This window comes from Mustela nivalis (genome assembly GCF_964662115.1).
Source record: "Mustela nivalis genome assembly, chromosome: 2".
NCBI lineage: Eukaryota > Metazoa > Chordata > Mammalia > Carnivora > Mustelidae > Mustela > Mustela nivalis.
The window spans coordinates 85,642,882-85,664,143 of NC_139021.1; the positions used below are offsets into that span (position 1 = coordinate 85,642,882).

The window sequence follows — 21,262 nt, forward strand, 5'->3', positions numbered from 1 at the left end:
TACCTAACTAGGGCCTTCCGAAACTCTTTATATATATTTTTTTTTCTAAGAGAGCTTTTCTGTGTCTCCTATGGTGAAAGTCATTCTCATCCCCCAGATTCTTGTGCTTAACAGTAAAGAGAATGGAAGGGGCATTCTTCACCAGTGTAACAACTTTCTCTATATAAAGTTTCCGTCAGCAGGATTTTTATAGGGCTCTTGAAAAGTTTCCTGTGTTTCCCCAGTTCCCTGGAACAGGTTAGAAATACCAAGTCCAGAAAAATTATTTGAACACATTGGGGTTGTTTTTCAGGGTTTGTGATTAACAAGATCTCTTTGTAAGAGAATTTAACACTGGGCAGTTGTCTCATGTGGTTATTCCCTCCGGTTCTCTTTCCGCTCTTTATCACACTGCATCCGAGAAGATAACTAGCAGTCAATTGATTAGCGAGTAACTTAAACATTTCTCATTATACTTAATATAAAGTAATAGATCGGGCTAATGAAATAATTAAAATCACAGTAATTTACACAGCACAATTTTATCTAGAGATGCCCACTTTATTTAAATTAGAACAAGTGGACTTAGTCTCATTTTTCTATGTTAAACATTCCACAAAACATTTGGAGAATACTTTATGTCCAAAAAAAAAAAAAAAAAAAGTAGTCTTCTGTGGTCTTGGGCGCAGGGGTAAATCTGGATGACTTCATCTGTAGTAGAAGTCAACCAGGGAATCACAGAGCAACCCCCGCAGGGAGCCAGGAGAGCTAGGCGTGGGTGTTCTGAGGCGCCAGCCTCCTGGGTCCTCAGCTCCGCCCCTGCAACGAGGAGAAGGCAATCGCGCGCCGGGGCAAAGCCGCGCTCGCAGCAGGTTGGTCCTCCTGCACCGGGTTTGGTCGCTCCAGCCAGCACCTCCAGGCGCAGCTGGATTCAAGGTGAAGAAAGTGAGTTCAGTACCTTTCCGCCCCTGGAATAGCAGTCTCAGCACACTGCGGCCCAAGTCCATGCTCTGCTTTCCATCGTCCCGACCTAGAAGTTGTGGGTTCTGTTTACCCTCAGAATCTGAATCAAGATCCGGTGTCCCGGCCCGTAGAGCCATTCTGTAGGGAGCCCCGAGGACACAGTCCGAGGATCGGCTGTGCCGGGAAGTCCCTTGTGCTCGCACTCGCTTTGTGTCCTGGGACACCTCTGAAGTCCCCAGACGCCGCTCCGCCCCGCGTCCCCGCCCGGAGACACCGAGGCGCGCAGGTATCAGCAGCGCCCGCTAAGTACCGATTCTGTTCCAGCCGGACGCCGCCGGGACACCGCCCCACCGCCGGGTCGCGGACTTCCCAGTCAGCGCACACGCACCTGCCTCGAGACCCGCCCCTGGGAGCTTCCTTTCGCGTCCTCCGCGCCCAGACATGCGGCCAGCTAAGCCAGGAGCCCCACTGTCCACGCTTCTCCTGCTCGTTCTGGTTTTGTCCCTGCCGGGGGCCCACGGGAGGCCCCGGAGTGGCAGGGGAGCATATGCCGCGGAGCAAGAACCCAAGTCGTGGCTTTTCCTCCCCGCGGCCAGAGCCGGCCGGGCACCCAGCGCCTCACGGAGCGCCGGTAAGCAGTCCTTTGCTCTGATGCAGGGATTTAAGAAGGCGGAATTAAGCAGAGCAGAGAACAGACCATCTCTAAAGATAACCGGTTTTCAGGAAAAGAGGTAATGAGTTTATTAGATTTAGCACTGTTGAGATTTAAGTAGTAAAAAAAACCCCGTCTCGCAAAGGAACTGGAGTGTTGTGTCCCTTCCTTGGTGAAGAAGACCTTTTCAGGAGGCTGGTGGAGCAGCTGAAACCCATGGGGCTCAACCCCAGCTGGTCCAGGCAGAGTGCACAGGTTCTGTATCTGACGGTGCCTCATTCTGGGTCTTCCTGGGTTTTGAGCATTCAGTGAGCATTGCCTGAGCACACAGACACAGCCTGAACAGACTCAGGAATGCCCCCTTTGCTTTCCCCTTCAAGTTGGCCTCAGGGGATGGTTAAAGAACCGCTAATTTTGAGCGGGCTGAGTTGGCTCCTGTTCACACAGACCTTCCCTAGGTTAGGCTCCTAAATCAGCTCTGGGCACACCCTGGCTACTTAGATGCTGAAGGAGGGGAGGAGGGAAAAACGAGGGAGAAAAAAAATAGCCAATATAGGGGTCCTGAGATGCCCCAAGGTAGAGAAGTCCAGTATGATTGGGAAATGCGAAAATCATAGGCACAATGAGGTCAGAGGGGGCAGTCAAGAGTGCAGGGCACCAGGGCAGGAAGAAAGGTAGTAAGCAAGGAATAGAGAAGCTTCGAACACCTGTCTCTGTTTAGAGCTTGTGCCATACAGAGCCAGGTAGAGCCACGGGCTAGGCTTGGAGCAGAAGTGACCCTCTTTGGGGCCATCTGCTTGCCTGGGGACCAGCCCAGTTGGCTGCCTTGCTGTCACCTCATAACTCTCTTGCCTCACATTTCACTTTTAATAAAGCAAAGAGGGATTACTTAGTATCATTTTTCTTCCCTAGTGGTTGTGATAAAAATACATAGTTATTTCCTCCACAAACTTTCACTGAGTGCCTATTACATGCCAGGCTGAGACCACCTACTGAAGCAGGCAGCCAGATGTCTGTGCTCTGTCACATTCTGGGTGTGGAGGGAGAAAGGCTGTGCACAGGTAAAGCCAGAGAGGAAGCAGAGGGAGGTGTTGGCCAGGGCCTCAGAAGCTGAGGTGGGTTGTTGAGCTTCTGGTGCCGGGCCAGGGCAGAGATTTCCAGGGTGACTAGCAAGCCCAGAGCTCTCAGGAGGGGAGGGGAGGCTCTGGGGGTGACTACAGCAGTGGTGTCACATCCTTCATGTATATGGACTTGAAATTATTGTGAGCCTAAATATTTATCTCTGTTAAGAGTTCAGAAATAGCTAAAGTAAAACCAAAGAATGGCCAAAATAGTAATTAGTAAAAGTTTATTGGGGATGCACCAAAAAGAGTTTGCATGCCAGGCGCTTTGTTGTTATAAAGCAGCCTATATAGTGAGAAAGCAGTGACCATTTATTCTTCACAGTGATTGATTATAGTATTACAATTAAGTGCTTGGGAATTGGTTGGTAGTTACCTGATACTGACATTGGCAAACCGTTTAAGTTTTGCTTATGAGTTTTAGAGGCATAAGCAAGAGATGACCCAGGTCAAGTTAGCCTTACAAAATAAGCTAAATGAAGCTTTGCTTGTATGACAAAACTGACTTGATCTGCTCAGAGAATTTTCTTCCTTTCTTTCTCTCTCTCTCTTTCTTTTTAAGATTTCATTTATTTATTTGACAGAGAGAGACACAGTGAGAGAGGGAACACAAGCAAGGGGAGTGGGAAAGGGAGAAGCAGGCTTCCCAAGGAGCAGAGAGGCCAATGTGGGACTCGATCCCAGGACCCTGGGATCATGACCTTAGCTGAAGGTAGATACTTAACCGACTGAGCCACCCAAGCGCCCTGCTCAGAGAATTTTCAAGGCTGGTCTTCATTTGGTTTTGATTTTAACATCTCAGAGAAGGAGATATTACTTTGGAATGAAAAAGAGTGGGGGAAAGGCCCAAACTACAGACATATTAATGTTAACACATTATTTCAGACCAATTTCATTGAACAGATCTTTTCTCCCCAGTCACAGATTTACAGTGGTGTTTCCTGGTTTTCTAAGAAGGCTCTAACTTCTCTTGGATGCAGGACGTTCCAGTCCTATTGTGACTTGCCCCTCTGCCTTCTGTGGTTCTCCGGGCACCACAGAGGGCACCCTGTACCAGCCACACTGATTCAGACACAGATTCAGACTGTTCCTTACAGATACCAGCCGGTTCTTTGCCTCTGCTACTTTGGAGCCTCCAAGAATGTGCTTCTCTCATCTCTCCGAATTCTGTCTATCCTCCTTGGCTCTGTTACTTTCTGGTATCTTTGTTCCGTGTTCAAAAATATGGAAATCCTGAATTTACTTTGCAGCCATCCCCACAGTTCTGATGGAACTTGGGTGTGCATAACAGTGGAATCTTCTGTGTTACAACCTAAATCCCTTCTATTTCCAGTCTGTTACTATTATAGCTGCTCACTTAGCTGGACCTATCAGCTGAGTAAAATTTCTTCCACAAGAATAATAAAAATAATTTTCCTTATTCTGCATATCACCAAGAAGGAAGTACAGTGGGTTTTTGTTTTTGTTGTTTTGCAGATGAGTAAAATATTTAACATATTTTATTTGCAAAGTTACTGGAAAGTGTTTGTTTCACTGAAAAACAATAATACGAGAAAAAGTCAACAAGCAAAGGTGATGTGTGATATTTTGCTAAGCACTTGGGAAGTGCTATCACTAGAACACTCATTATGAGGAGCCAGAGTGAGCTCACATGAATGAACTTCTGCCCTTCAGAGTATTTCTGAGTGGTGACTGTTGTAGGATATCATTCACCTAGCTGCTAAGGGGAAATTCTGAGTGGAAGTTGATAGGATCACATATGATGGCTCCTCTTTCCTTGGAATGGTACAGTCCTAGGAGTCTGCCTTTCAATCATAAAATTGGCAAGAAAAACTAGGATTTTAAAAATTCCTTTATAATCTTTCCCCCTGCTTTGGACTTCATTTTTATAGCTATAAATAAGCTTTAAAGCGTTCCGATTCCTAGTATCTTTGTTGCCATGCAGAAGACAGAAAGTGATGGCTAGGTCATTGGTTCAGAGTCTGTGTTCCCCTCCTGTGTGTGCTATTGAAGAAAACATCATTGAGCTCCTGGGTGGTTCACTTGGTTAACTGGCTGCCTCGGACTCAGGTCATGATCCCAGGGTTTTGGGATCAAGTCCTGCAGAGTCTCCCTCGGCCGCTCCCGTTGCTTGTGCTTTCTCTCTTTCATACAAATAAAAAAAAAAAAAAAAAAAAAAAAAAAAAGAACATCACTAAAGTGGGAAGTAACATGTCTTGGAGTTTAGCCATTTATTACAACTCTATTTCTCTGTCAACATAAGCTACCAGGAAATAGTAGTGAAAACATTATATCATGTTTGAAAGTGTATAGTTTTATACATATTAATAAAATTAAAATATTATTAAAATAGGATTTACCTGGAATTATTGTCAGCCTCATTGGTTAGATTATCTCATTCAGTAATGATTTTTTCCCCTTTAAACACAAGACAGAATTTTTCTTCTCCTACAACTTTCCTCATATTGTGACTTGTATTAGTTTATGCATATAATATGTATAAAATATATACATAGATTATATTTGCATAGTATAATATTATACTATCTGGATATAAGCCTCTTGCTGTTGGAACTGAGGATTACTCAGTTTTTAATGCCCTGTAGGCTATTAAATTCATTAGATGCAATTGACTTTTAGGAGAGGAAAAAAATTTTAATTAACTTTAAAAGTAAAAGAATTGATTTTTTATTTGCCCTCAAAGGCTGATTAGAACTTATGATTTAATCTGTGCCATTTATGAGTCATGAGCTCATTTCTTAGCATTTATGACCAAGTTTAGACAACACAACATCTGCTGCCCTTAATGCCTTCTAGGGCAGTGGATCTTCGAATGAGGCCATATACCTCGGAAGCAACTGCGAGGCAAGTTTTTGAATGTAATTATCGTGTTCACCTTGGATATCCTAAATCTCTGAGTATAGCCCGTGCCTCGGCATCAAAAAGCTCTTGGCAGATTCTTGTGTAATTGAGTTTTTGGAATTACCAGAGATTTTTAATTGAGGACAGTGGGGAGGAGAAAAGTGGTATATCAGAATCTTCTGGGATGTTTCTTTGAGACAGAGACAATTCCTGACTGGTCTCCACAACCCTAGCCACACTTTTCTTTCCATAGCTCTCTGTCCACCCTTCATCCCCACATGTACCCACAGCACCATAGCTTTATTTTCTCATGAGTCTGAATGATGATCTGTGAAAAAAAAAAAAAAAAAGTCTTCCTTGGTCTGCCAGCCTCGGGAGCATCGCCATTCAATACTTGTTAGAGAAGCACTATGCAAGAACTATGAATCTTAAAAAAAAAAAAAAAAAAAAAAAAGTGGGGGTGCACCTGGGTGATTCAGTTTGTTAAGCGACTGCCTTCAGCTCAGGTCGTGATTCTGGAGTCCCAGGATTGAGTTCCACATCGGGTTCCCAGATCCACGGGAAGTCTGCTTCTCCCTCTGACCCTCTCCCCTCTCATGCTCTCTCTCACTCTTTCTCAAATGAATAAAAACAAAATCTTTAAAAAATAAAGAACTATGAAGACCTGTGGTATGTGGAGCTTTATGTAAACCTATTAGCCAAACTTTCTCACGCCACCCCTCCTTTCTCTCTCTTTCTTTTCTCTCTTCTTCCCGTTCTGTTCTCTCCTTCCTCCTTCTTTCTCTCTTTTTTAAAATCTAGCATTTATTTGCATCTCACAGTACTGGTTTTGAAGGAGTCCAATCCTGGTAACATTGTATTGGCCACCGCATTCAGTGTAGCTTTACCTCAGCACCTGGGGATTACGGGGGAAAGCCCAGCACATAGTAAAATGACACAGAACAAGGAAAGGTGACTTGAGGGCAGAACGGTGGGAAGGGGCCACTTATCAGACTGCTAGTACCTCTCCTCAGGCCTCCCTCTTCCCTGAGACACAACCATATTGGAATTAGGCCAATTAATAACCCCACAGTGGCTTGTAAGTGTTCAAGTGAAAGGAAGAGTCACAGCTCTGTCACTTTAAATTGAAAGTCAGAAATGATTAAGCTTAGTGAGGAGGATACATCAGAAGCTGAGATAAGCCAAAAGCTCGGCCTCTTGCAGCAGTCAGCCAAGATGTGAATGCAAAGGAAAGGGGCACCTTTCCTTAAGAATCTGCCTTCGGCTCAGGTCATGTTCCCCGGGTCCTGGGATCAAGCCCCATGTCAGGCTCTCTGCTCAGCCTGTTTCTTCCTCTCCCTGTAGCCCTGCCTGCTTGTGCACTCTCTCTCTCTCTATCAAATAAATAAATAATGCAAAGGAAGAGTTCTTGAAGGAAATTACCTTCTTGAAGGAAAGCACCACTGCAGTGAACACACGAATGGTAAGAAAGCGAAACAGCCTTATTTTTCATATGGAGAAAGTTTTAATGGTATGGATAGAAAACCACACCAGGCAAAACAGCCCCAGGCCAATGCCTAATCCAGAGCAGGGCTCTAACTCTCTTCAATTCTGTGGAGGCTGAGAGAGGTAAAGAAGCTGCAAAAGAAAAGTCTGAAGCTAGCAGAGGTGGGTTCATGAGATTTAAGGAAAGAAGCTGTCTGCATAATATCAAAGGGTGAGGTGAAGCAGCAAGTAGTGGTATAGAAGCTAAGCAAGTTCTCCAGAAGATCTAGTTCAGATCATTAGTGAAGGTGCCTACACTAAACAACAGATTTTTAGTGTAGATGAAACAGCCTTCTGAAGAAGATGGAAGAAGATGCCATCTGAGACTTCCATAGCTAGAGAAAAGTCAAAGCTTCAAAGGACAGGTCAACTCTCTTGTTAGGGGCTAACACAGATGGTGACTTTAAATTGAAGTTAATGCTCCTCTACCACTGCGAAAATCCTGGGCCCCTTGTGAATTATGCTGTGCTCTAGAAATGGAAAAACAAAACTCAGATGAGAGCACATCTGTTCACACACAGTTTCTTTGAATATTTTAAGCCCATTGTTGATATCTACTCACTGCTCAGAAAAAAGATTCCTTTTCAAAATGATACTGCTCATTGACAGTGTACCTGAAATCTGATGGAGATACACAATGAGATTCATGTTAGCATGCTTGCAGCCCATGGATCAAGGAGTAATTTTGGCTTTTGAGTCTTATTATTTAATAAATACATTCCACTCAGCTACAGCTGCCAGATAGTGATTCTTCTGATGGATCTGGGCAAAGTAAATTTGAAACTTATGGAAAGGATTGACCTTCCCAGTGCCATTAAGAACATTCATAATTTATGGGAATAGGTCAAAATATCAACATGAATAGGCCTTTGAAAGAAGTTGGTTCCAACCCTCATGCATAACCTTGAGGAGTTCAAGACTTCAGTGGAGGAAGTAACTGCAGATGTGGTGGAAATAACAAGAGAACCAGAATTAGAAGTGGGTCAGAAGATGTGACTGAATTGCTGCAATGTCATGATAAAACTTTTACAGATGAGGAGTTATTTCCAATGGAGGAGCAAAGAAAGTGGTTTCTTGAGATGGAATCTATTCCTGATGAAGATGTTGTGAATATTGTTGAAATCACAATGAAGGATTTAGAATACTACATTAGCTGAGCTGATAAAGCGGCAGGAGGGTTTGAGAAGATTGAATCCAATTTTGAAATAAGTTTTACTGTGGCTAAAACACTATCAAACAGCAGCGTATGTTACAAAGAACACATTCATGAAAGGAAAAATCAGTTGAAGCAGCAAATTTCACTGTTGTCTTATTTCAAGAAATTGTCACACTCAGTCACCTCAACCTTCAGCAAACACCTCCTGATCCATCAACAGCCATTAACACTGAGGCACTGAGGCAAGGCCCTCCACCAGCAAAGTGATGAAAACTTGCTGAAAGCTCAGATGATGATATAATTTGCAGCTGAAATAACATTAGGCCCCCCCAAAGGTTACATACAAAGAGAGTTAATCTCTTTATTTAAAAATCTCAAACTCTAATAAGAGGTATGATGTAAAAACATATTTACAAATACATACTTTTTATGTAATTTTATAAGAACATGTAATTTTAGAAGAACAGAAGAGAGTACATGCTTTATGAGAGTGTATTTTTTTAAAAAAGATTTTACTTATTTGAGAAGGAGTGAGTATGAGAGAGAGAATGAGGAGGGGGAAGGAGAGGGAGAAGCAGACTCCTAGCTGAGCAGGGAGGCTGATGCGGACTCAGTCCTGGGACCCTGTGCTCATGACCTGAGCTGAAGGCAGACACTTAACTGACTGAGCCATCCAGGCTCCCCATGACTATATATTTAAAAAAACCTAAAAGTATTTTTTAAAGATATTGCTTGCTTGAATATGTTTGTCATCAGCTTTTTCCTTCAAATATTTAATAAATTTCCATGTTTTTCAAATACCCATATTTCCCATGAGCAATTTTCTGAACATTGATATAATAGGGTTAGTTTTTATTTTTGAAAATGGAACTGTTTTTATATATTTACAAAGAGAAATAGTTGTGTCATCTCTAAATAAAGAAAGTGATAATTCAAGGAACTATAGAGCAAATGTTTCAATTTAGGTATCGAAAAATGCTAGCTTAAAACAAAATGAAGGAATGCCCCTCAGTACCTAATAAGGTGCAAAGGATCAATTAACGTGGTTTTGTAAAGAATCAATCAAGTCCGAGCAATTATCTTTATGGTAAGATACTAAGTTATGTGCAGGTAAAACTGAACACTAAACGTTTTCTATTATTTTGTTTTCTAGTTGTTCTGGCTTCTGACTTTTTTATTATTCCATATGATCTCTGGTCATTTAAACATTTTTTAAAATTCCAGTTACTTCATAGGGTAGCTCTATTTTTAGCTTTTTGAGGAACCTCCATACTGTTTTCCACAGTGGCTGCACAAGCTTGCATTCCCACCAGCAGTATAGAAAGGTTCCTCTTTCTCTGCATCCTTGCCAACATCTGTTTTCCTGACTTGTTAGTTTTAAACATTCTGACCTGTGTGACATGATATCTCATTATAGAACTAGAGGGTATTGTATTAAGTGAAATAAGTCAATCAGAGAAAGACAATTATCATATGATCTCATTCATATGTGGAATTTAAGAAGCAAAACAGTGGATCATAGAAGGGAGGAAAAAATAAAACAAGACGAAATCAGAGGAGGAGACAAACCATAAGAGACTCTTAATCATAGGAAACAAACTGAGGGTTACTGGAGGGGGTAGGGTGGGGGGATGGGGTAACTGGGTGATGGACATTAAGGAGTGCATGTGATGTAATGATCACTGGGTATTATATAAGACTGATGAATCACTGAACTCTACCTTTGAAACTAATAATACATTGTATGTTAATTAGTTGAATTTAAATTTTAAAAAGGATGCAAAAAAATTTTAAAAAGGTGGTCAGACTGTCAAAAAAGTAAAATATATACATACTCCTTTTGTATTCCTCAATATGCTAACTAAAGAATATATTTCTTAAAAAAATTCCAGTTAGTTAATATACAGTGTAGTAACAGTTTCAGGTATGCAATATAGTGATCCAACATTTCCATACACCACCTCATGCTCTCCATCTCATTACCAGAGGGGTTACCTCCCCTCTGGTAGCCATCAGTTTGTTCTCTATAGTGAAGAGTCTGTTTTTTGGTTTGCCTCCCTCTCTTTTTTCCTCTCTGCTCATTTGTTTTTTCTTAAATTTCACATATGAGTGAAGTCATACAGTACTTGTCACACTGAATAAAAATATGAAACACTTCATGAATTTGCTTTTTAAATTTCACATATGAGTGAAATCATACAGTATTTGTCACTCTCTGACTGAATAAAAATATGAAACACTTCATGAAATTGCTTGTCATCCTTGCTAATCTTCTCTGTACTGTCCCAGTTTTAATATAAATGCTGCAGGAGCCTCTGCCTTGGACTCAGATCATGATGCCAGGGTCCTGGGATCAAGTCCGTGTCGCATCGGGACTCTCTGCTTGGCAGGAAGCCTGTGTCCCCCTCTCTCTCTGCCTGCCTCTCTGCCTACTTGTGATCTCTGTCAAATGAATAAATAAAACCTTTAAAAATATATGTATAGGGGCACCTGGATGGCTCAGTGGGTTAAAGCCTCTGCTTTTGGCTCAGGTCATGATCCCAGAGTCTTGGGATCGAGCCCCACATCGGGCTCTCTGCTCAGCAGGGAGCCTGCTTCCCCCTCTCTCTCTGCCTGCCTCTCTGCCTACTTGTGATCTCTCTCTGTCAAATAAATAAATAAAATCTTTTAAAAATAAATAAATAAATGAATGAAAAACCTAGTCACCCTCGAAGGGTGATAGTTCAAAAAATATATATATGTATATGCTGCAGATAAGAGCATGATTTCTGCTCATTTTGAACATGAGAAGTAGGAATGAGAGATAAGCCTGTCAGCATTTATATACACACATGTATATGCAAATCTTCATAAAAGATTTATAAAAGGTTTATCAAAAATTAATAAAATCTTCAAATTTCTTCATAAAAATATTATTGTAAACTTAAAATTGATAATAGTGGCAATTGGCAGCTGTTTTGGTTAAATAACAACTAGAAATTTTCACAAATTAGAGTAGTGAGATAGTAATTTGGGGGATACTTGTCATGAGGAGATCCTTTTGTTTTTAATCCATCCACGTATGTAATCTTTTATACCTTGTTGTTAGATACCAGAAGAATGAAGCATGCATTTGAGACTTGTGCTGTACAACATGGTAGCCTACTCAATGCATGTGCCTATCAAACATTCGCAGTGTGGCTTGTCCAAGTTGAGATGTGCCGTAATTGTTAAATACACTGCAGATTTTGAAAACAGTATAAAAAATGTAAAATGTCTTAATATTTTTAAAGCAGGGAATATATGTGAAATGATAACATTTAGAATATTGGGTTAAGCAAAATAAATTATTAAATACATTTTACCTATTCTTTTTTACTTTTTAAGGTGTGGCTACTAAAAACTTTGAAATCACATATGTGACTTATATTTCTGTAATGGAGATTGCTTTCTTTTTTTTTTAAAGATTTTATTTATTTATTTGACAGAGATCACAAGTAGGCAGAAAGGCAGGTAGAGAGAGTGAGAGGGAAGCAGGCTCCCTGCTGAGCAGAGACCCCCCCTCCAATGCAGGTCTTGATCCCAGGACCCTGAGATTATGACCTGAGCTGAAGGCAGAGGCCTAACCCACTGAGCCACCCAGGTGCCCCAAAATCAACTCGGTTTTTTTTTTTTAATTGAAAAAGTAATACAGATTTATGTTCAAAGTTAAAATTAATAATATTTATGTATTGAAAAATACCTCTTTTCTCTCACCCCCAGAATCTTACTTCTTGCCTTTCTGCAGGCACCATTACAGTTTTAATACAAATAGGAGTGTGCTACCAAGCAGGCATTGGCAAACTTTTTCTAGAAATGGCCAGATAGTAAATATTTTGGTTTTGTGGACTCTCTGATCTCTGCAGAAAGCACTCAATTTTGCATTATAGCACGAAAGCAGGCATAGACCACATGTGACCAAATTAGTATGGCTGTGTTCCAATAAAGCTTTATATGCAAAAATAGGCATAGGGCAGAATTTGACACCTGACACTAGTGCTGTTCATTGGAAATACAATAGCTTATCTCTAAACCTTTTGACTTATGTGTGTGTATCTTGTTCCTCCATACTGGGCATTATGATCTTTTAAGAGTGAATCTTGACTATGTCATCCCCTTGCCTAATCTTTGACTTCTCATCACTCGTAGAATTAAGGACAAAGTTTATAAAGGACTATAAGGGCATCTATGTCTGCTGCTTACATGTGTGTATGTATGAGAGAGAGAGAGAGAGCGCACAGGCATGAGTCAGGGAGGAGTGACAGAGGGAGAGGGAGGAGTAGGCTCCCTGCTGAGCAAGGAGCCCAGTGCAGGACTTGATCCCAGGACCCTGGAATCATGACTTGAACCCAAGGCAGATCCTCAACCAACTGAGCCACCCTGAAGCCTTTGTCTGTTGCTTCGGCTGACTTTTCTGTCCCTCACCTTCTTCCTCTTTTAGCCATCCTGGACATTTCTTAAATACCTGAAACACAGTGTTATCTTTTCCCCCTCAGAGATTTCTTTCTTCCTCCCTTCCTCCCTCCCTCCTTCCTTCTAATTCTTTCTGCCCTGCCCTTCCTTCCCTTCTCTTTTTCTTTTTTTTGGGGGGGCCTAAGGTGATGTTTCCATCTCTTACCTAGATATCTCTTGCTTATCACTTTAAGTGTCAACTTAAATATCACTTTTCTATTTCATTTAAGTCAGTCTGCTTTATGTTCCTAAATTGTGTTTGTACTTCGAAATGAAAATTCAAGTGTATTTAAAGTGTGGTTTTCTTGGTGGCCTATACTGAGCTCAAGCAAGACAATGATTGTTTTCATTTGAAAGGTAACAAGTTACTTGAAGGATTATCCTCTCAGCTTTTAATTCCTTAAACATTTGCCAGATGACCCATCTGCAAAGCAGTGTTGTACACCCTGCAGATGAACAAGACATTGTACCTTTCCTCAAGAAGCCACAATATTGTGGTGGAGACAGACTCATGCATTGTTCACTATCATGCTAATCTGAAAATTGCCTTTATAGAAGAAGTTAGAAAGTGTGCTATGGGAGTGTAGAAGAGGGGTGTCCTCCTGAGTGTCATCATTGTGCCGGGCCTCATCAGAGAAACACAATTATCATACGATCTCACTGATATGTGGAATGTAAGAAACAAAACAGAGGATCATAGAGGAAGAAAGGAAAAAGTAAAACAAGACACAACCAGAGAGGGAGACAAACCATAAGAGGTTCTTAATCATAGGAAATCAGATGGGGGTTGCTGGAGGGGAGGAGGGTAGAGAGATGGAGTAGCTGGGTGATGGACATTAAGGAGAGCATGTGATGTCATGAGCACCAGGTATTATATAAGACTGATGAATCACTGAACTCTACCTATGAAACCAATTAATGTTGTGTGTTAATTAATTGAATTTAAATTTAAAAATATTTAAAAAGTCATAGTTGAAAATGTTTTTGGAACTAGAATTATTGATAGTCTTTGAACATGTTTTAGCCATAGAACTCCAACTGTACTCAACTAACTCAGCTCAGAAAGGGGCAGAGGAGCTACCTTGCCAGATAAATTGGGGAGTACTGACTTCCCAGGAGCCAATTTGCCACGCTTAGTTTCAGAGAGGTATTGGGGAAAGACCTGTGTTCAGTCTGGAATATAATTAATGAGAGCACCAAAATATTTATATAAAGAAATACTTATACCTTCCTATTGCTTTGTTTTTCTGGATTAGTTTGGATGGTTCATAAGTACAGATGTTTGTTGTCAGTGGGAGGAGAGCTCCAATCCAGCTGCACACCTGTCGCCCTAACAGTGCTGCTCCGGACTCAGAACTGGGCTGCTAGGAGCAGGGAGCTCCCTACGCAAGGAAGCACTCTTAAACACTTCTCATTAACTCTAGGATGTAAAGGGCTGTTAGAATTCCTATGTCTTCATTTTATACTACCTATCTCAACGAGGTACACAAATCAGTGTGGTCCTTCAGAGTCACTTATTATGCCCCTATTAAAACTCATATGATGTTTGACAGGCACAAGAGTCAATCTATAAAAAGGACATTGCGAGTTTAAATCTGTAGCTGTCAATGAAATTGGGTTCAAAATTTTATTTGTTTCTGTTTTCTTTTCCTCCTAAAGAGTTGTGTATATTCCAAACTGTTTTTTTTTTTTTTATAAATTGTGTTTTTTGCTTATAGGGAGTACAAAGTGAAGTGTGAGATGTAGTTTGATTTTTTATTTTCACTTACTTAAAATGCAAAACCCCAGGTGCCTGGGTGGTGCAGTCGGTTAAGTGTCTGCCTTTGGTTCAGCACTTGATCCCAGGATCCTAGAATCACACCCCAAATCAGGGTCCCTGCTCACCTGGGAGTCTGCTTCTCCCTCTACCCCTCCCTGTCCCCCTAACCCTCCTACTTGTGCTCACGCTGTTTCTCAATTTCTCTCTCAAAACTAAATAAAATCTTAAAAAATGCAAATCCCCTTAAAGTGGGAGTGTATCATGAACAGGAGATTATTTCACCTCATTTTTTCTGGCTGCTGTTGGGAGAGTGGGTTAGAGGAATGAGAAGACCCATAAAGGAGCTGCAGCACAGGGATAATGACCAAAGTATGATGGCTTGGGACGAGTCTTGTTTTAATGAGAAGAAGCAGAGTGTATGGGTCTTGGGTAATTTCTGGCATTGGAATATATAAAATTAAGTAATGGTGTGTATATAGTAGAGAAGGAAAGAGGAAATTCAGGCATACTTTCTTGATATCTGGGTTGAGCAAAGAGTAAGGAGTGATGCCTTGTATGAGACAGGGAACATGGCGGGTGGGGGACAGGGAACAGGTCTGGGGTCTTAGAGAAATCAGGTGTTCAGTTCTGGCTATGCACTTTTGAGAGGTCTGTAAGTTTCCCAGTTAGAGTGGTAGAGCACGCAGGTAGCTCTGGGGGAGGTCTGGAGCTCCAGGGAATAGTCAGAGCCAGAGATACAGATTTGGAATGAGCTGCATGAACTGCCATGAGTTCATGTGTTAGGTGGTTGTCATTATAGACTATTTATAAGGATATTTTTAATGGTGGAAATGCATCTATGAAATTGTAATTTTTTTTCTTTTCAGAAATATTCCCAAGAGATTTGAATTTAAAAGACAAATTCATAAAACATTTCACAGGTAAGCAGAAAATCTATCAGTGATACAATTAAATAAAAAGCTTGTATACAAATTACTGTTAGGCATTCAGGATATGAAGATAAATGTCTGTCAGAAGCTCAACAGTCCAGTTAGGAAAGTGGACAAATGCTATTAAATTGCACTAATAATAATATCAACCAGATCTTGGTAAATAATAGAAATGTATATATATATATTTAGGGATGCACAGAAAGTGAATAATTTTGCCAAAAACTACCAGGAAAAGCTTGTAGGGTGCACATTTAAGTTGGGCTCTAAAGGAGAATAACATTTTCCTGGATGAGAAGAAATTCTTTGAGAACATGGTAGCTTGGAGGCAGGACAGGTAGATGGTGTGGATACACTGTGGGGTAAGTTTAGGTAAGGGTGTGTGTGGCCACTGGACAAAAGTATGCCTCAAAAGGTAGGTTGGAGTCATACTGTGAAGAATTCTAAATGATTTATATCCTAAGGAATTTAGGTCATGCTTCTTAGGCAATGGGGGCAACAGAAGTTTTTTTTTGAATGGGAAAAAGACAGACTTTCATATGCCATGTCTTTTTTTTTTTTTTAAGGTTATTTATTTATTTGAGAGAGAGAGAGAATGAGAACACAAGCCTGGGGTGGGGAGAAAAAGGGAAAGAAAGTCTTAAGTAGACTAGTAGACTCTGCAGTGAGGTCCGAGCCTGACAGGGGCTCTATCTCATGACCCTGAGATTTCTACCTGAGCTGAAACCAAGAGTCAGACACTTAACTGACTGTACCACCCAGGCGTCCCCATATGCCATGTTCTAAGCACAGATGAAATACTGTCTTATGAAATTCTCTTTCTTTTTATCGACTTTGCTTATCATTGGAAATCATATTATGCCTCAAGTTCTAGTAATTCACTAAATTATTGTGAATCAAGCACGACCACCTTCACCATTGCTATTGCCTGACTGCTCCTAACCATCCCAGCTGCCTTTCGCTGTTTTACATCTCAGGCCTATAAGCTGGGAAAATTATGGTTTTCCCACTTAAAGAAACCAGTGGCCATGTTTAATTAATCTGAGAATGATGGTTGTGAGCTTAAACCAAGACCCACCCTAGCAAGTGTAAGGAATTTTCCAGTGTTTAGCATTTCTAGTCACTCTGTTCACAGCACTGTGAGCCCTTCTACCACTTCCAAAACATCAGATTACAGATGTAGGGATAAGTTTTGGTGGGAATTCTCTGGGTTTGTGACAATAAATAAGGGAAACCTCAAGTCCCTGCTCACTTTACTACAGTCCTTGACACTAACAAGACACAAATTAATTAGAAAATAGAATTAATGTCTCTGTATATAAGCATTAATTCCTGTTATATTAAAAAAACCCCTGAAGAACAGAAAGTGGGAACGAGGATATTTATTTTTTATTCTTCATATCTACTTGATTTGGTTTGCACAATTTCTTTTTCTATCTAGAGCTTTTCCCCTCTTAATTATTCTAAAGGGTTCTTCAGAAACTGAAGTTTCCAATATGTGAAATGGTGAGAATTGGTAATGAATTCAGAGCTTTTTCACAGATTACAATTTACTACCTCCCACAGAGCTAGGGTAAGGAGAAGTATTCTCAGACAAGTTCTTTTAAGGGCATGGAAGGATGCTAAGTTACAGTTGTATTATTTCCAGCCATCAAGTACTAGCAAATTTGTTTGGAAAACATGCCGATGTTTATCATAAACGTTCTTTTCCTAATAGGGCCAGTCACATTTTCAGCTGAATGTAGCAAACATTTCCATCGACTCTATCACAACACTAGGGATTGTTCAACACCAGCTTGTAAGTAGTTTGGATAGGTTTCCTTTTTTTTTGTTCCATTAAAATAAAATCTTTATGCAACAATAAATGCATGCAATTTTAAACTTCAACTGTCTGCGTCTGGGGATAGACTAAACAATGTATGAGATGTTATTTATAACATTGACAGTACTTAAATGAAGGCTTGTGTGTGCTGTTGAGAGTGCAAAGAATGAAACTGAATTGTAATTGGGACTATATCCAAATCTGAAAATAGCCAGATTTCCTTAAGGACTGAAATGTTTGTCAGGATTTATGCCTTTTTTCATTTTTCAAATTCCTTGGCATGAAGTGCTCTTCATATAAATGAGAAAGAAAATAAGATGACCATGAAGAATAAGTCAAAATTTCCTCTTCAGTTATTTTAAAGTAAATAGTTTCATATCATTTATACAATGAGTGACCGATTGTTCTGAATAATTATAGCATAGTGTTTTAAATGTGGCTCTAATGAATTCTTTTGGACACTTAAGTCACCAAAGTTAGTAATTTCAAATGTAATATTTAAATGTTATTATTGAAACTGCCCAAATTGGGATCATGTGTGGTAACTCAGTTGGCTGTTTTTAAATTCCTTTCTAAACCTAAACTTCCCTTTTAAGGTGCACGGATTTTAAGCATTTTGTTTCTTTTTAACTAGATTGGTCATTTGAAGTATGTTTAATTTTACTCAGGAAGTTGAATCAGAATTGTTATAATTTTTTTCAAAAACTGCTTGTGTTCAATGACTAAGGGAAATTAATCACACTGGAATCAAAGCAAACTAAGTCGTAGCACAGCATAGTGAAGAAAGCTTACTCTTTGAACTCAAACTACTCAGTAGTTATGAGATTCTTGACATTTGGATGCTGGTTTTTCATCTCTGTCTTTAAAGTGAGGGAACAGTAACATCTACCTAATTGTGTTATGAGAATTAATGAGAAAACCCAGGTTAAGCATTTGTTGTGTTGAGTGCTTATTAAATCTTAGCTCTCATTCTCAATTAGTGATAATAATAATATGGTTTTCCCACATTTATAATAACTGTATACATAATTTTCCCTTAAATGTTTTTTTGTAGATTACAAGAGATGTGCTAGATTGCTAACAAGATTAGCAGTGAGTCCCTTGTGCTCACAGACCTAGAAGACTTTCCCTATAAGTATGTATTTATTTATTTTTCTTATTCTGTTTGATCAGCTAGCTTTCTGAAGAAATTTTGAACAATTTAGAAAGCCAGGCAGCTGATTGTAGCAACACCTAATGAACTTAATCTGTGGATTTTTCACTTAGTATTAAAGCTTTGTTTAAATGCTCAGACTGCTTTATTGAATTAATTAAAAATGCCCTCAGCAGTGATTAAATTAAGTAAAATAAACAACTTTTTGGCAGCCTTACCAGTCTTGAGTGATTTTTAAAAATATTTCATCTATTGGGGTTATATTATTATTGTGCAGAAGCCTTATGCAAATAGACATTAGATGTACAAAGCTATATAAAGCTCTACCTTTTCTTAACTGGTCAAAAGATATAATAAAAGTAGCACTGGGATCTAAAATTTTGGTTTATGTAGGGTAGATAACAAAAAGAAATAAGGTATTGGAAGAGTAAAGGAAAAAGCAAGGGATCAAAAATATGATGAATATGTAATCATCTGCTCTAGCTTATACTTTGCCAGAGTGAAATAGTAAGTCAGAATTTTCATTCTGACTAAATTACCCTAGGAGCCCTAGGACAATAAAGTATTTGGATAACCTAAAAAAATATAACATTTATTTACAAAAGTAGACTCTATACAAGAAACTGAAGGATCTTTTTTCCCACTAGAGATTTTTCTACTCAGTAGTTCTTTCCTGGGACAGAACAAAGCCAACACACTTTTGGGTCAGTATTTCAGCACCACGGACAAGTCTCTTTAAAGAAACAGGTTTTCACAGTTTGTGAGATAGAAATGGAAGTCATGGAATGTGTATATAGAATTATCTCTGAATCTCTTGATTTAGCCCATGAAACTTGATCTACCCAAGTAACTGCATGGGGATTTACTTAACTCATCTCACAGTTTCATTGTGCCAATTACTAAGACAATCTTGACTTGTTGTCTATTTCTATTCTTATTTAAAAAGCAATTGTAAATAAATAATAATAATTGATACTCTTAATTCTGCATATTCACAGTTTCAGAATTTTAAAAGTTCTCTATCTCTCCCTTTTTAAAAAGGTTTATTTATTTTAGAGAGAGAATGCAGCAGAAAGGGGAAGAAAGAGAGGGAGAGAGAGTCTGAAACAGATTCTACATTGAGTGTGGAGCCTGATTTGGGGCTGGATCTTACAACCCTTAGGTCATGACCTGATCTGAAACCAAAAGTTGGATGCTTAACCAACTGCACCACCCAGGCTTCCCCCAATTTTTTCTTTCTTTCTTTCTCTTCTTTTCTTTTTTTTAGATTAAGAGAAGATCATTTTAATGTTCGGAGGCAAGATATTTGAATAATAACTCTCAATCTATCTCAAACCTTTTGAATAATATAAAACATGAATAAATAAAGAAAATTCATTAGGCTATTGAAGTGATCTAAATCAAGACACATTTATCTTTCTTTGTTTTAATATATTTTATGTGAATGAGTGAATTTGCATAAAGTCAAAAAAACAACATAATAACCATGAAAATTCTCAAAAAATGAATGCTGTACTATAATTCCAAATACTGCATATAAACTTACATTCTCCTAGAACTAGATTCATAGAAGACAGAGCTGAAAAATATGCCCCTTAGAAATTGCAGAGAAAGACATATTTCTATAGTAATATCTGTTTCTAATTATTTATTTAACAAGGTATTAGAAATACAGTATTAGAGATTAACAGATTTTAAGAACATTTATGTTACTTAGGTTATGCCAAGTTCATCTTTTGGTTTATTTAGATATCATAAAACTTTAATGGGGGAGTCATAATTTAAAGTAACTAAAAGTACTGATTGACCCCTCTACCCCTCCACACTCATTAGCTTATATTCTCAGAATTAAATTATAAATTGAGCCCACAGATTCCTTCAGCAAAATAAAATAAAATATAACTATATTAAAACTATGCATACTTTTAAGTACATTAAGAATCAGAATATAAATAATAGTTTTCTTTTTCCCCCTGACAGGCATTTCTTAAGAATGTAAATTTGATTTGAAGAAAAAAGTGCCTGGAATCATACTAACTGTACAAAGAGATGAAGCATCTATTTTTATGGCATGTTAATATGAATAAAATAAGAGACTTCTCAGAAACAACTGTTTGTTTGTGTCCTTTCATATAGTTCAGTCTTCCTTGGTTTATTTTAATGTATAGAGTAATTTGAAATTTTTAAAAAATAAAGTTTAAATCACACAATGTATATAGAATATCAAAAGTGTGCTATTCTTTTATTTTTGGTAGATATATTTTATTTTCTTACATGGTTTATGTTCCATATAGGTATGATTAAATATTTAACTATGTAAATTGTGTCTGAGAGTGTTGAGATGAGTGAGAAATGATTTTGGTATATGATTTGAGTAACGGTTTGTTGAATAATCATGTTTGAAGTCCACTTTTGTAACTCTTTTAAAATAATATTTAAATATATTTATTCAGAATTTGTCTTTAATTGCACTAATTTGAAATATGAATTTTATTAAAACTGAAATATGAAAATCTGTTTTGCTTTGAACATGTTTGTAGCAGAGGTTACACTATTGAGATATGATTACTATATATGTATATATGTATAAATATGTATTTTCTAGACAGCTAACCAGTGTCCTGAGAAAATTCCTATCTTTTTGAAGTTCGAACATATGGTAGTGCTGTCTTAAAGATTTTTATTTTAAATTTATTTATTTGACAGAGAGATCACAAGTAGATCACAACTAGGCAGAGAGACAGGCAGAGAGAGAGTGGAAGCAGGCTCCCTGCCGAGCAGAGAGCCCGATGTGGGACTTGATCCTAGGACCCTGGGATCATGACCTGAGCTGAAGGCAGAGGCTTAACCCACTGAACCATCTAGGCATCCT

General features: G+C 39.0%; 1 protein-coding gene across 2 annotated transcripts; it reads left to right on the forward strand.

Moving 5' to 3' along the window:
• Positions 1–1,272: 1,272 nt before the first annotated feature.
• ALKAL1 (ALK and LTK ligand 1) lies at positions 1,273–20,602 on the forward strand. 2 transcript variants are annotated; one of them, XM_082719260.1, is made up of 5 exons: positions 1,308–1,573; positions 15,353–15,406; positions 17,133–17,213; positions 18,292–18,372; positions 20,371–20,602. In XM_082719260.1, the coding sequence occupies exons 1-4, from the start codon at positions 1,384–1,386 to the stop codon at positions 18,354–18,356; spliced, it is 390 nt and encodes a 129-aa protein (XP_082575386.1). In that variant the 5' UTR covers positions 1,308–1,383; the 3' UTR covers positions 18,357–18,372; positions 20,371–20,602. The 2 variants fall into 2 exon arrangements, with proteins under 2 accessions (XP_082575387.1, XP_082575386.1); XM_082719261.1 differs by lacking the exon at positions 20,371–20,602 and having other exon boundaries at positions 1,273–1,573; positions 18,292–18,607.
• Positions 20,603–21,262: the final 660 nt, after the last annotated feature.

Coding starts and splice junctions, on each gene's coding strand:
- ALKAL1 (XM_082719261.1), top strand. CDS start 1,384: ATGCGGCCAGCTAAGCCAGGAGCCCCACTGTCCACGCTTCTCCTGCTC. Junction 1,574..15,352: donor CAGCGCCTCACGGAGCGCCG/GTAAGCAGTCCT, acceptor TTTTCTTTTCAG/AAATATTCCCAAGAGATTTG. Junction 15,407..17,132: donor ATTCATAAAACATTTCACAG/GTAAGCAGAAAA, acceptor TTTTCCTAATAG/GGCCAGTCACATTTTCAGCT.